At 44.2% G+C, this 14,398-nt stretch overlaps 1 protein-coding gene across 1 annotated transcript in view; it reads right to left on the bottom strand.

Annotated features, from left to right (window-relative positions):
* Nucleotides 1-14,398, bottom strand: part of HDAC9 (histone deacetylase 9) — an 875,224-nt gene that overhangs the window by 271,655 nt on the left and 589,171 nt on the right. Inside the window, exon 4 of the mRNA XM_073581439.1 lies at nucleotides 2,818-2,880. Coding sequence (XP_073437540.1) covers nucleotides 2,818-2,880 — 63 coding nt within the window. The remainder of the gene's footprint in view (nucleotides 1-2,817; nucleotides 2,881-14,398) is intronic.

The following is a 14,398-nucleotide window of genomic DNA, read 5'->3' as shown; positions in this document are numbered from 1 at the left end:
CAAGGCTGCAGTGCTAACCACTAAGCCGCTGTACCTCCCCACATGTACATAAGGATACTGCTTATTGTATTAGAGTCATAGATGTATTCAATGTCCTAAGACCAGCGTATTCTTTTGAGCGTAAGGATATATTGACATGGCCGCTACCTATATTATCTGGTTCATCAGGGAGTTGAGGCTATAATATATAAACAGAGGAACACTCCCATTCCCACCAGGTGATGTTCGCAGTAAAGCTGTAGAGAATTTGTCAGCCAAAATAGCTTGTTTTAACTGGTTTCTTTTCTCCAACAAATGCATTACATTGAGAACATGATTTTGTGGCATTTGCTAATATTCAAGCCAGTATTTAGATTGTGAGCCCCATCGGGGACAGTGCCAATAATGTCTGTAAAGCGCTACGGAATTAATGGCGCTATATAAATGAGTAAAATAAAAATAAATAAATATTCTCGAAAAACCCACAACTGGTGTGTCATAAAATTAGACGATGGTTCTTAGCAAACAAATTAGTATAATGAGTGAGTAAGCTTTATGCCAAAAATTCAAGTCTACAACATTAGTTGCAAATTTGCCATGCAAATTATCCAGGAACAAATCTTCTTTTCACTTTGCAAACATTTTCTGCATGTAAACTGATATGCAGTGCAGATTTTTAAATTCACAGCACGTCAGTATTCTTTTTACAAAATTTATCGAAGACTTGAACCATGCAATCCATTGATGATTGTGTCCTCGGAAGAAGCACAAGCGAAACGTTTGTTGGGGAACAGAGAGGCTGCTGCCCTTGTACTTCATATCTATACACTTGTCACTTTGATGTATGGTACTTTGTGGGTTCTATACTTTTTGTTTTTTGCAGTAAATTTGTAAGTCATTACAGAAAGATTTACATTGTGTAATTTGCTGTAATTTAGCAGTGAAATTCTCACCAATGTTGCTTTGGGCAAATACTCCCCGACTTTTTACAAACAGAAAATGGAGCATTTCGGGTAGTAAAGCTCACACACGGCAGACTTAGATTTTATTTTCTGTCTTTCAAATCATTTCAAATGTGTCAAATTATTAAGAGATATATTAATTCAGAAAATAATGATGCAATGCACTGCAATGCACTTCTTTTTTTATGAACAGACTTATAAATGGACAGTCTTAATAAACCTGCCCCATAATAATTTCCCATTGCTATATGGGAAAAATGGCGCTGAAAATAGAGCTAAGAGTTGTACAACCATGTCGAGAACACATCCCTTCAAGATGTTATAGGGGGCATAAATGCATCAGATTTCGCATTGCCGTAAGTAAAGCTCAGGTAAGGTTGGAAGCCAATAAGAAAGGTACAGAATGTATCTCCATGGTGGGAATGAGGATTTACCAATGTGGTTGATGGTTTACATTTATATTGTAACTCACGTAATGCCATACTATACTCACATGAATTTTACTCTGAAAAAATGGAAAATCCACAATAAGGGATTCACAGGGGATATTGAGGAGTAGTTTCTGAGATCAGATATTAGTAGTTACCGGAGCATTTTGCAGCCCTTCTTCCTCTAGATTACAGTGTGATAACATTTTTAGTTATGGTCATATAGTTATTGAATCATTTGAAGAAGCTTAATGGCATTTGAGAAATGAAGTCCTAATAATACTAATATAAAACACCACATAAATGTCATCATCATACAGACGATCTCACATTACTCTTGTATATTAGTCAGCACTAGAAGCCATCCATACGAGCAACGTGACTTTGGGCTCTTCATACAGTATAATAACATGAGGCAGGGGAAAAAAGGGGGAATAAAGGATGAAATAAGCACACATTGCTCCTCATAGAGGGCTGTGATGAGGAACCATAATGTGCACATGTAGGATACTAAGGCATTGTCATCATGTGCACAGGAGTGTAATAGTAGATGACAGACGGATACTGTGTGGTGAGGAATATGTCACATTGCAAACAGTGGCCCTCATCTACTACTTCTGGCTATCCCACCTGCCCCAGGTAGTAATCCAAGTCCTCATCAGAGGTAACTGATATTATTAGGGATTACAAGGCCTACACCAACCAGCACTATCTGTAGTAAGTATAAAGTGTGTCCCACTCACGCAGACTAGTAACATTCTTAGAATTATTAATATCCATTGCAAAACTCACTCGTGATCGAGTGTTAGGGGCTGCAGTGTATGAACTCTCATTCATGATAGAAGATGGTTCACCTGCAGTACTATGGAAACCACAGGTAACACATGATGACCAGAAATATGTCAGTAATGACAAAACCACCTGCACCTCATCTGTCAGTCAGAGAGATTATAGGATATAATGGTAATTAACATTATGGATATTATATATATATATATATATATATATATATACTGTATATATATATATATGCACATGCATACATATACACACAGGTGTCCAGAGAGGTATATATATATATATATATAAATATATTTTAATGTGTGTATGAATATATGCATGTATATACATATATACACGCACACATTATATATATATATAATGTGATATATATACAGAGGTGTCCAGAGGGTTGTATATATATATATATATATATATCTATGAATGCGTGTATGAATGTATGCATGTAAATAAATATATATATGCATATATTTCACAATAATATTCATTCCGACACATTGTATAGAGCTCATTGTGTTGCAATATAAATTGGTTTTACGCTCAACCTTATAATAAAAAGAGAAGATAATGAAAAATCATAAATTCCCATAAATGGTGGTAATCATTAATAATAAGTTACGATAAGATCATGCGGTGATGTCTCTTACCTGGGCTGATCATACTATGCATTCTGTGCGGTGCCAGGAGCTTGTCACGACCAGATACCCCATCTGAGGAAAAACATGATTCACTCTCATAAATTGTCTGCAGCATATTCCAGTCACTGTGTGCAGTTCAGACACATGAAAGCTTCATCATCATCACTCTTCTGCATGGAAGCGACCCCTCAGCAGTGTTAACTCCTCCACAGGGGGAGGAGAAGGCACTCACACACTTTGACAATTATTCCATTTTTATACACATATTTACTGTGCTCACTCCCTTGATGGATGTGGCTGCAGCTTCTGCAAAGAGCCAAGTAGCAGCCTAGTATCACAGCCGCTGCCTGTCCTGAGAGCAGGTGCAACAGGAGGCTGGAGCTTTAGGGGTTTTCTCTGTCTCAGGAATGAAAGGCAGCATGAAATAAGAGGATGAAAGCGTGAAAAGAAAGCTGAAGACGGATAAATATGTCCGCTATACTGTGAGAGGAACAATGACACAGCCAGCAGCACCCTGAGGAAGTGCGAGCCCTGTCCTGTATCTGTGCCTTTTCCTCCCTGCATGTGCTTCCTCTCTCTCACCCTCTCTGTCGCTTTCTGCCTGGCTCTACAGTAAAGTTGGCTAAAGCTGGTGATAACTCATTTGCATGTGAATCAACAACAACGTCGTGGCCTACAGGCTCCAAAAATAGAACAATGGCCAGGCCGAGCCAAAAATAGGTCAAGCAGGGCCGAGCGATCGGAGCCTACATTAATGTATTTAAAAATAACACAGCAAACACAGCTGTCCGGTCCGTTTCTTCAGAGGAACACAGTCAGTCCTCTAAGGTTCAGGGTAGTCAGTATGGGCACATAGTCCGGCTAGTCAGAAGAGAACACCTCCTAATATAATATACATCTATATATATATCACCATGCAAAAATATACAGCTCAGGGGTGTAGCCAAAAGCTGCCAGGCCACAAACTGTGCTAGAGCCCCCCAAACTATATGGTTGCAGCCGTGGGCTGCACTCATTGTTCTAGTGCGAAAAAAAGATGGTACTCTGCAGTTCTGTGTGGACAATCGCAAATTAAATGCCTGCACGGTGCGAGATTCATATCCACGACCTTGTATTGAAGAATACTTGCCCGCTCTGGGGAACGCAAGATACTTCTCCACTCTAGACCTGGCTAGTGGGTACTGGCAAGTGCCGATGTCAGAACACGACCGAGCAAAGACGGCCTTTATACTACCTATGGGCCTGTACGAGTTCAACAAAATGCAGTAAGATTCAGTGGGGAGAGCGCCAGGAGAAAGTGTTCCAAGCTTTGAAAATGGCTCTGACAGAAGCCCCGGTCCTGGCCTATGCTAATTTTTCTCAACGCTTCATTCCCCATACAGATGGGAGCTTACATGGGCTCGGAGCCATACTGTCGTAGATCCAAGGTGGAAAAGAGAGGGTGATTGCCTATGCGAGTCGTTCCCTCCATGACTCTGAACGGAATCCAAACAACTAGAGCTCGTTCAATCTAGAAATGAAAAAAAAGTTTGCGGAATACCTATCCGAGTCTGAGGTACTGGTGAGCACAGACAACCCACTGGCCCACATGGAGATTGCGAAGTTAGGCGCTCTAGAGCAATGCTGGGTTGCTAGAATGGTCAAATACCAGTACAAAACACCCATGCAGATGCGTTATCCAGGGTTCCATATAAGCAGCCTGGCCCTAACCGAGATGAAGAGCTGGAGGCCGATGAAGTGCCGGAGTTCCGAGGATCTGCCAGGACGTACGCAGCTACAAGGGAACTAAATCGGACAGAATCTGACAGAAAGGTGTGCTGGGACAGCCTCTTGATGAGTGGGTACGAATTCAGCAGGAGAATGGAGAGCTCGCCGGACTTCGGCAGTGGGTGTCCCTCAAACAACTGCCTAGCCAGGAGGAGAGAGAAAACTTGTCTCCTGGTACAAAACAAATCTTATGGCAAAGGGAGAGGCTCCACCTGAGAGAAGGATTGCTGTATACAAAAGTCCAGCTACAGTGGAACCTGACTGTCACTTGGCAAGTATTGATTGCTGAGAAGCTGTTACATCAAGTGGCCACAGAGGCACATGAAAAAGGGGCCTCTTCGGTGAAGAAAAAAACCTTTCATTGGTTGCAGAGACTGGTGTACCATCCACTGCTTAAAACAATGGTGGAAGAAGTATGTAGACTCTGTAGGAACTGTGAACTGTCCAAACCTCCGGAACAGAGAGCTCCCAAACAAACTATCGTAACCAGCGCCCCATTAGAATTGTTGATGATAGACTATCTGATAATAGGCCCAGCCCATCAAGGGTATTAACATTGTTTAGTCAAGGTGGACCACTTCACTAAGTTCGCTGCCGTGTCCCCTACTCGGGACCAAACTACCGAATCCGCAGCTTACGCTCTCTGTAAAAATTTAATTCAAATATATGGTTGCCCGAAAAGAATTCACTCACACCAAGGTGCCTGCTTATTAGGGTGAGTCATGGAGGAGATACACCATTTGTATGGAATTGAGAAATCTCGTACGACCTCTTACCACCCTCAGGGCAATGGAGCATATGAACGGTTCAATCAAACCCTTATTCGAATATTGAGGATCTTAGAAGAAGATCGAAAGGCCCTTTGGCTGGAATTTGTAGCAGAACTAGTGTAGGTGTACAAAAATCGGGTACATCGCTCCACAGGATACACACCCTATTCTATACTTTTTGGCAGGCCAGGAAAAGAGATCACTGAACTGGAGCTGGACCCAGAGGAGAACTACCCACGGACGAGGGTGTCCACCTGGGTCCGAGAACACCATCATCAATTGCAGATTCTACATCATCTGGTGCAGACCCGGTTTCGAGAGTTGGAACTCCCAGAGATGGCTCCTCTACAGGGGACAGCTCTACAGGCTGGAGACTGGGTACTAGTTGAGGAAAAACATCCTCGAAACAAGTTAGATCATCGATGGGAGAATACACTGTATCGTGTAAGGCGGCGAGTCAGTTCTGAAGGGCCTATCTATGAAATTCAGCCCGAGGAAGCCGATGATGCTCCAACTCATATTGTGCACTGAAGCATGTTATGCCCCTGCGTGTCTAGAGACCCTATGTGAATAGAGAAAGAAGAGCAAAATTATCCTGAGAATCTTCTATCATTCATTATTGAAGATGAAGAAGATGAATGCCCTGAACCACCACGGGCAGAACCAGAAGGAGAACAGAAACCTGAGAGCCCTGGGACTCCTGAAATTCCTAAAAGGGCTGTTTCTCCAGGGCTGAGTGCGCCCCCACCTTTGTCCATTCAACCTGATTCTATTACTCAAGTAGAACCAACTAATATTCCCAGTTTACAACGTTCTGAAAGTTCAACAGCAGGAAAACCCCCTTACCGATTTGATCAGAATAGTTTTGTTTGGCAGCAAGTTGTTCTAAACATAGAAGAATGTCAACGCATACTTCAAGAACTCTCACCCGTGCAATGGCGAGCACAAAGAGAGGGAGAATGTAAGGAGAAGGAACTAACTTGGCATGTCTCCTCTGTGAAGGGTCCAGAACCGTCGGGGCTGTCACCTATATTGCGGGGTAGAAAGCTTGAGACTCCAGACCGTATTCTGTGTTTGAGAAAAGGGGGCATGGCTAAGGAGACAGAGATGCAGCGCGCGAGTGACCAGACAGTTTGGGCGGGAAATTTGGGAGTGTGGGAAACCTGTGAGGTAAAATCACCTGAGAGGTGTCTGGGCAGAGCAGAGCCTGGGATGGCAGAGCGCTGTGACAGGAGACTGTCGACTGAGTACCGCTCAGACACCGCTGTCCCACCACATTACTGCCCTTGCTGAGACCACTGACACAGCCGACAATGCTGCCACAGCCGCCCCCGCTGATAGCACTGACAGTGATAGACAAGGTCTGTGAACAGGACTTACGCTACTTTCAGACTTGCGATAGGAGGCGCAGAGCAGGGCCGCTGCTAAGCTCCGCCCTCAGCTGCACCTCCTCCAGTCAGCTCCTCCTCTGGGCGCATGATGCTGCATGCGACCGGCATATCCTATATTTGCTTTGGGTATGCTGGCCATGCGCTGGTATTTTTTTGCTGGCGCATGCGCCCTTTTTGCGCCGCAGTGCGCCAAACGCATCGTGTTGCATTTTTGTGCGCTCGGCGCAGTGCAAAAGGGGCGCATGCGCCGGCAAAAACATACCGGAGCACTGCCAGCATACCCAATGCTAAATATAGGGTACGCCGGTTCATGCACCCAGAGGAGGAGCTGACCGGAGGAGGCGCAGCCGGGGGCGGAGCTTAGCAGCAGCCCTGCGCTGCGCCTCCTAATGCAAGTCTGAAAGCAGCCTTAGTCATGTGTCGATTCGGCGCAGCTAATCGGGCCGCCCATTGTAAACTGTGTTTGGGTAGTGCTGCAAATCTCCGTAGTGTTGGGATACTCACCGCTGAGGATAAGGACATATGCCTCTTCATCACCTCATCTGCTGGACCTAAGACCCGCAGCAGGATCCCGAGGATTCGCCGCTATCGTCAGGACCACAGGAGGACACCACCAACATCAAAAGATACTACATCATTTACCTCAGGATTGTGACAGACCCCCACTGCGATGCAATCTAGGCAGCACCAGTCACAGACAGAAGTTCAACCGTGACTGGCGCCTGAGTGATTAGTTATATTTTATTGTATTGTCGGCTTTAATTGTCCCTGTTCCTTAAGTTATCCCCGTTAGCCTTTTGCTGTATTAGGGAATATTATCCCTCCGTTTTCTCCTTGTGTTGAGTCTCTACTGTATAATAAACCCCTTTCACCCTTGGTCTGTGTACAGACCTTTACTGCATCCTACGTGCCTGCAGTCTCCTCACACTACGACAGACAAAAGTTTGTCAATAGAGGTGTAAGTATACAAGTGTATGAGGGGAACGCAAGGCCTAGCCTCAGCTTGAGGCTGGAGTCACACTGCCGTATTTCTCATGCGATAATCGCATCGCACAGCACGGACTGGCCGGCACCTCTCCTGACCCGAGCATGATAGCATGATGGATTGCTATGCAGATGTCAAGCTCAGGTCAGGAGAGCTGACAGCCAGTGTGAGTTTTACCACGGCAGTGTGACTCCAGCTTAAGAGGAAAGTGTCCCCAAATTCTGAAGTATAGGAAAGAGGAAAATATTGTGGCACACACCTAATCCTGCCCAGTCCTTTTTCTGCATCAACACAGAAATAGTGCCGCTTGTGAAGCCCCTTACTGCTCCCACAAAGTTTAAATTGCGCTTTTATAATCCCCACATCATATGACACATTCAAAATATCATAATAAAATGCTGCACAAGCACAATAATACCCCCACATTGCCCCTTTACACACAGTATGATGCTGGCACAATACCCCTTACATACTATATGATGATGACCCCATACACATTATGATATCCCCACAGTGCTCCTCATACATAGCCTCTACATGACATTCCCACACAGAATAAATTGCCTCAGTTCCCCCCCACACTTTATGATGGCCCAACACAGTATAGGGGGCATTGCTATAGCCCACTTGAAAAGGAAGTGTCACAACTCTGTTGTTGGGTGTCTCGGGACCAGGGGCTCTTCCCCATCCCTAACGCGCCCTAACTCACCTTATTCCCTGGATTACTTCTGATGGTGAAGATGCCGGGCCACTTACCTTGCCTTAGCTCCTAAATACACCCTCAGTCTATACCCCTCCCCCACCCAGGGAATAGGGGAGTTGTAGTGTACTGTAATACACCAACCAGACTAACAAGGCATTATGAACAGGAGTAAAGGAAAATAAGCTCCTGAATCCACTTTCAGTCTGTACCCCTCCCCCAGGGAAGAGGGGAGTAGTAGCGTACCGTAATACTCCAACCAGACTATCAAGGTAATGCAAACAGGGATAAAGGAAAATACCAATCATATACAAATATGCTCACAAAAACAACAGAGGTAAACACCGGGGAGTGGAGGATGGGGTAAAACCCAAGTAGGAGAAGGAGGGGAATTAGCACACAGCCAAAACCTAGCTACAGTCACAGATAAATCCACCAAACACCTTCTCAAACAACAACCACAAACCACCATCTCCTAACCATGCAGCATAAGCTTCCAAGAGCTCTCAACTGAGCAGACTAACATCTGCACTGCTAAAAGACATCTGCACCATTTAATATGAAGGTGAAGTGCTTCTAGTCAGTAAAGGAATAGGAGAAATCAGATGTTGTGGTGTTCTGGCTCCTCTCTGTCTTGGTAAGCCCGTAACAGACAGTCTGGTTTTACAGGGAAAATGTACGGTAACTTTCTTGTAATTTTTAAAAAAAAAAAAAAAGCTTACTCACCTCCCTCAGTGGAGCTTTCCAGAATTGTTGGCCCTTTCATGACATTATGTGATGTGAAAGCGGCAGCCAATCAGTAGGCACTGACTTGCTGCAGCCTTTACTATTTCATCAGAGCGGGCTGTTCACTTTGACACAATATTGATTAGCAGCTGCTGATCAGCTTATACTGATCGACTGCAGTACTTATGCCACATTACAATAGCAAAACAGCACAAGTGTAGTATTAAAGTAATATGTAAGTGAATATATACGCTGTGATGATTATCAAATATATATTTATAATAAAAACACTATGCATAAATACACTGCAATATATAAATACAAAAATGCCATTGTTTCGTAAAAAAATTATGGTACTTAGTTAATATATTTTTTAATTAAAAAAAATGTAAAAGCCATCCCACCATGATAAGGTGTATCCAATGAGCATGGTACCTAACTCTAGTGACTCGCCTGGCTTTCTGCCAATAGGCCTGAAGTAGAAGGAGGCAGAGCAGGACTAGTGCATGTTTGTGTTTAAAACTCATCTGGGCAAAACTGGGTGGTTAAAGGTGCCAGGCAAGCACTGATCCTGCCTCTTCCCTGTCTATTTCAGGCCCTGGTATGCACATAGAGAGGTGACTCACAAGGGTTTGGGACTATCCTGATTGGATACACCTTGTCTTGGTGGGATGGCTTTTAAGTTTGTTTTTTTATGAAAAAAATGTTAAGTGGCCTATTTTTTCCGTGTATAATGTTTATATATTGTAAGACAGCGCTTACTGAGTGTGTTGGGGGACACTCGCTTGGCAGCGGGATGAAGGCACATGGTAACGGTTTTCTCACATAAACAAGTCCATGCGGTTTATCATGCTATCATAAACCGTACCACGCAGTCCATTACATACATCACCGGAACATAACATTAAGTTTGCTGTCTAACAACACACTGGACCATACTCCGTCCAGTTCCTGTGGGTGACCGCACAGTTCATTAACTGACCTTTGTCAATTGACACAGTTCCCCAATACTCTGGGTTACCTTCCAGGAGCACCTGCTCCCCATGCTAACTCCTCATTAGTTCTAGGTCCCCGAGGAAGCTGCCTAACTGGGATCACCGTCCCGGACAGTGCATTGCTCACCAGGCCACCCGACAGTCCAGATCCTCAGCAGGTTGGTAGCTTCCTCAATGCAGTAGCTATCACAGGCTCTGCAGGTCCATGGCCTCACCCCGTGCTTTCAGGAATCCGGTCCACACACATATACAGGACCTTCCAACACAGAGAAATTCCGGGACCTTACACACTGACCATTCAGGTCCATACACTCAGGCCATGTGACTAGACCTCAGTCACAATATATAGCTGAAACCACCCCCATAGGTAGGCGGTGTATGTGTGGTTAGTCAGTCCCGCCCAGCTCTCCGACTAACCCTATAAGCCCCCTATTATACTAAGCAAAACTCATGGAACTACAAGTCCCAGTACAAAAACATTATTTTGGGCTTACAGCGCAGAGGACCTCTGCGACACATACTGGCCATTTACAATCATGCTGGTCACTGTCTCACCATCGTAATCACAGATACGCCTGCGACTGCCAAGCCGTCCCATGACCCAAACACGCCTCTGTGCGCACTCCAAGGAGCACACACCGCACCCCCTAGCTTCAACAGGAGTCACTGCCTCACTATATATATATACAGTGCCTACAAGTAGTATTCAACCCCCTGCAGATTTAGCAGGTTTGATAAGATGCAAATAAGTTAGAGCCTTCAAACTTCACACAACAGCAGGATTTATTAACAGATGCATAAATCTTACAAACCAAAAAATTATGTTGCTCAGTTAAATTTTAATAAATTTTAAACATAAAAGTGTGGGTCAATTATTATTCAACCCCTAGGTTTAATATTTTGTGGAATAACCCTTGTTTGCAATTACAGCTAATAATCGTCTTTTATAAGACCTGATCAGGCCGGCACAGGTCTCTGGAGTTATCTTGGCCCACTCCTCCATGCAGATCTTCTCCAAGTTATCTAGGTTCTTTGGGTGTCTCATGTGGACTTTAATCTTGAGCTCCTTCCACAAGTTTTCAGTTGGGTTAAGGTCAGGAGACTGACTAGGCCACTCCAACACCTTGATTTTTTGCCTCTTGAACCAGGCCTTGGTTTTCTTGGCTGTGTGCTTTGGGTCGTTGTCTTGTTGGAAGATGAAATGACGACCCATCTTAAGATCCTTGATGGAGGAGCGGAGGTTCTTGGCCAAAATCTCCAGGTAGGCCGTGCTATCCATCTTCCCATGGATGCGGACCAGATGGCCAGGCCCCTTGGCTGAGAAACAGCCCCACAGCATGATGCTGCCACCACCATGCTTGACTGTAGGGATGGTATTCTTGGGGTCGTATGCAGTGCCATCCAGTCTCCAAACGTCACGTGTGTGGTTGGCACCAAAGATCTCGATCTTGGTCTCATCAGACCAGAGAACCTTGAACCAGTCTGTCTCAGAGTCCTCCAAGTGATCATGAGCAAACTGTAGACGAGCCTTGACATGACGCTTTGAAAGTAAAGGTACCTTACGGGCTCGTCTGGAACGGAGACCATTGCAGTGGAGTACGTTACTTATGGTATTGACTGAAACCAATGTCCCCACTGCCATGAGATCTTCCCGGAGCTCCTTCCTTGTTGTCCTTGGGTTAGCCTTGACTCTTCGGACAAGCCTGGCCTCGGCACGGGAGGAAACTTTCAAAGGCGGTCCAGGCCGTGGAAGGCTAACAGTAGTTCCATAAGCCTTCCACTTCCGGATGATGCTCCCAACAGTGGAGACAGGTAGGCCCAAATCCTTGGAAAGGGTTTTGTACCCCTTGCCAGCCTTGTGACCCTCCACGATCTTGTCTCTGATGGCCTTGGAATGCTCCTTTGTCTTTCCCATGTTGACCATGTATGAGTGCTGTTCACAAGTTTGGGGAGGGTCTTAAATAGTCAGAAAAGGCTGGAAAAAGAGATAATTAATCCAAACATGTGAAGCTCATTGTTCTTTGTGCCTGAAATACTTCTTAATACTTTAGGGGAACCAAACAGAATTCTGGTGGCTTGAGGGGTTGAATAATAAATGACCCTCTGAATAAACTTTTCACAATTTAAAAAAAAATTAAACAAAGAAATAACATTCTTTTTTGCTGCAGGGCATTTCACACTTCCAGGCTGATCTACAGTCCAAATGTCACAATGCCAAGTTAATTCCGAATGTGTAAACCTGCTAAATCTGCAGGGGGTTGAATACTACTTGTAGGCACTGTATATATATATATATATATACACACACATACACTGTATAAATATATATATATACATAAATTTTTTAATTTCGATTATACATTATGTAAAGCTGTAAAGCAGAACCCACACAGGAAAACTGGGAAACAGGGAGTGTATACATCAAAATAGAATAAACAATGTTTTATTAATAGATCCTAAGAAAATTAATCAATTAAAATTAAAAACAGCTGCCTCGTGTCAAACAAAGAGACGCAGCAAAGAAATATAGTTCATGAATAAAACTATTTTTGTAAGAGTATAGTGAGGGTAATTATACTGTATATACAACAGCTATGGTGCTTTGGAGAATATCTTCTACTTTGCACAAAAAAAAATTTAATAATCAAAGATTTAACCCTTTCGCACAACAACCTGTTTTCACCTTCGCGATCAGGTAAATTTTTACAATTCTGACCACTGTCAATTTATGAGGTTATAACTCTGCAACGCTTCAACAAATACCACTGATTATTTTTTGTGACATATTGTACTTCATGATAATGGTAAAAATTTGTTAGATATGACTTGCGTTTATTTCTGAAAATATCGAAAATTTGACGAAACTTTAGAAAATTTCGCAATTTTAAAACTTTTCATCTTTATGCCCTTAAACCGGAGAGTTATGGCACACAAAATAGTTAATAAATAACATTTCCCACATGTCTACTTTGTATTAGCACAATTTTTGAGACATGAATAAATAAAAGAAGGTACCGCGCTCCAACTTGCATAGGACGGTTCAGTGATAATAGAAATGAAAGTGAAAGCAACTGATCTGCACCTCACACATAGACCCAATACTCAGAGCATGCAGGAGATACAAATCTACTAGAGTTGAGCGAAACGGGTCTAAAAAATTCAAAAGTCGCCGACTTTTCGCAAAGTCGGGTTTCATGAAACGAAACCCGACCCTAGGATGAGGTCGGCCACGAGGTTGGCGACTTACGCGCCAAAGTCACGTTTCAAAAGTTTGTTTTGCGCTCTTTTTCAGCCAATCAGGATCCACGGACACTGTGGGCAACGTGATGACATAGGCACGGGTCACCACCATCTTTCAGAAGGGCATGCAAGTGATTGGCTTGCTTTGGTGGGCATCACAGGGGGTATAAAAGGGCGTGCACGCCGACCGCCATCTTACTTCTGCCGATCTTAGCATAGGGAGAGGTTGCTGCTGATTCTGTAGGGAGAGCGTTAGGCAGGGAAGAAGACAAAAAAACTGCTTCTGCTGCTAGCGATTTGGCCTGCACAACACACAAGTCAATGTGTGTGCAGTGCAAGGGGAGGCTATATTGTGGTGTATCAGTGGTGTTGGTTGTTGGGCTGCCTTTTAAGGCTTCCTGACACGCTGGCATTGCTGTTTACCCACTGCTCCGCAAACTGCTTTTTTAAAAGCAATCCAATCTCCCTTATCCTCTCATCACTTTGGTCACAGGCAGCTGTGCCATCGAGCGTGTCACATAGCGCTCAGATATCAGTGGGCCTCACACCATCCACAAGTGTCCAGTGTCCAAAAGTGTACGCAGAGATTCAAAATCTCCATTATCCTTTCGTCACTTTGGTCACAGGCAGCTGTGCCATCGAGCGTGTCACATAGCGCTCAGATATCAGTGGGCCTCACACAATCCACAAGTGTCCAGTGTCCAAAAGTGTACGCAGAGATTCAAAATCTCCATTATCCTCTCGTCACTTTGGTCACAGGCAGCTGTGCCATCGAGCGTGTCACATAGCGCTCAGATATCAGTGGGCCTCACACCATCCACAAGTGTCCAGTGTCCAAAAGTGTACGCAGAGATTCAAAATCTCCATTATCCTCTCGTCACTTTGGTCACAGGCAGCTGTGCCATCGAGCGTGTCACATAGCGCTCAGATATCAGTGGGCCTCACACCATCCACAAGTGTCCAGTGTCCAAAAGTGTACGCAGAGATTCAAAATCTCCATTATCCTCTCGTCACTT

The sequence above is a fragment of the Dendrobates tinctorius genome, unplaced genomic scaffold (assembly GCF_039654945.1).
Source record: "Dendrobates tinctorius isolate UK_male_01 unplaced genomic scaffold, ASM3965494v1 ptg000070l, whole genome shotgun sequence".
NCBI classification, from domain to species: domain Eukaryota; kingdom Metazoa; phylum Chordata; class Amphibia; order Anura; family Dendrobatidae; genus Dendrobates; species Dendrobates tinctorius.
Note: the sequence above shows the minus strand (reverse complement) of the source record. Positions and strands in the feature narration are given on the sequence as shown.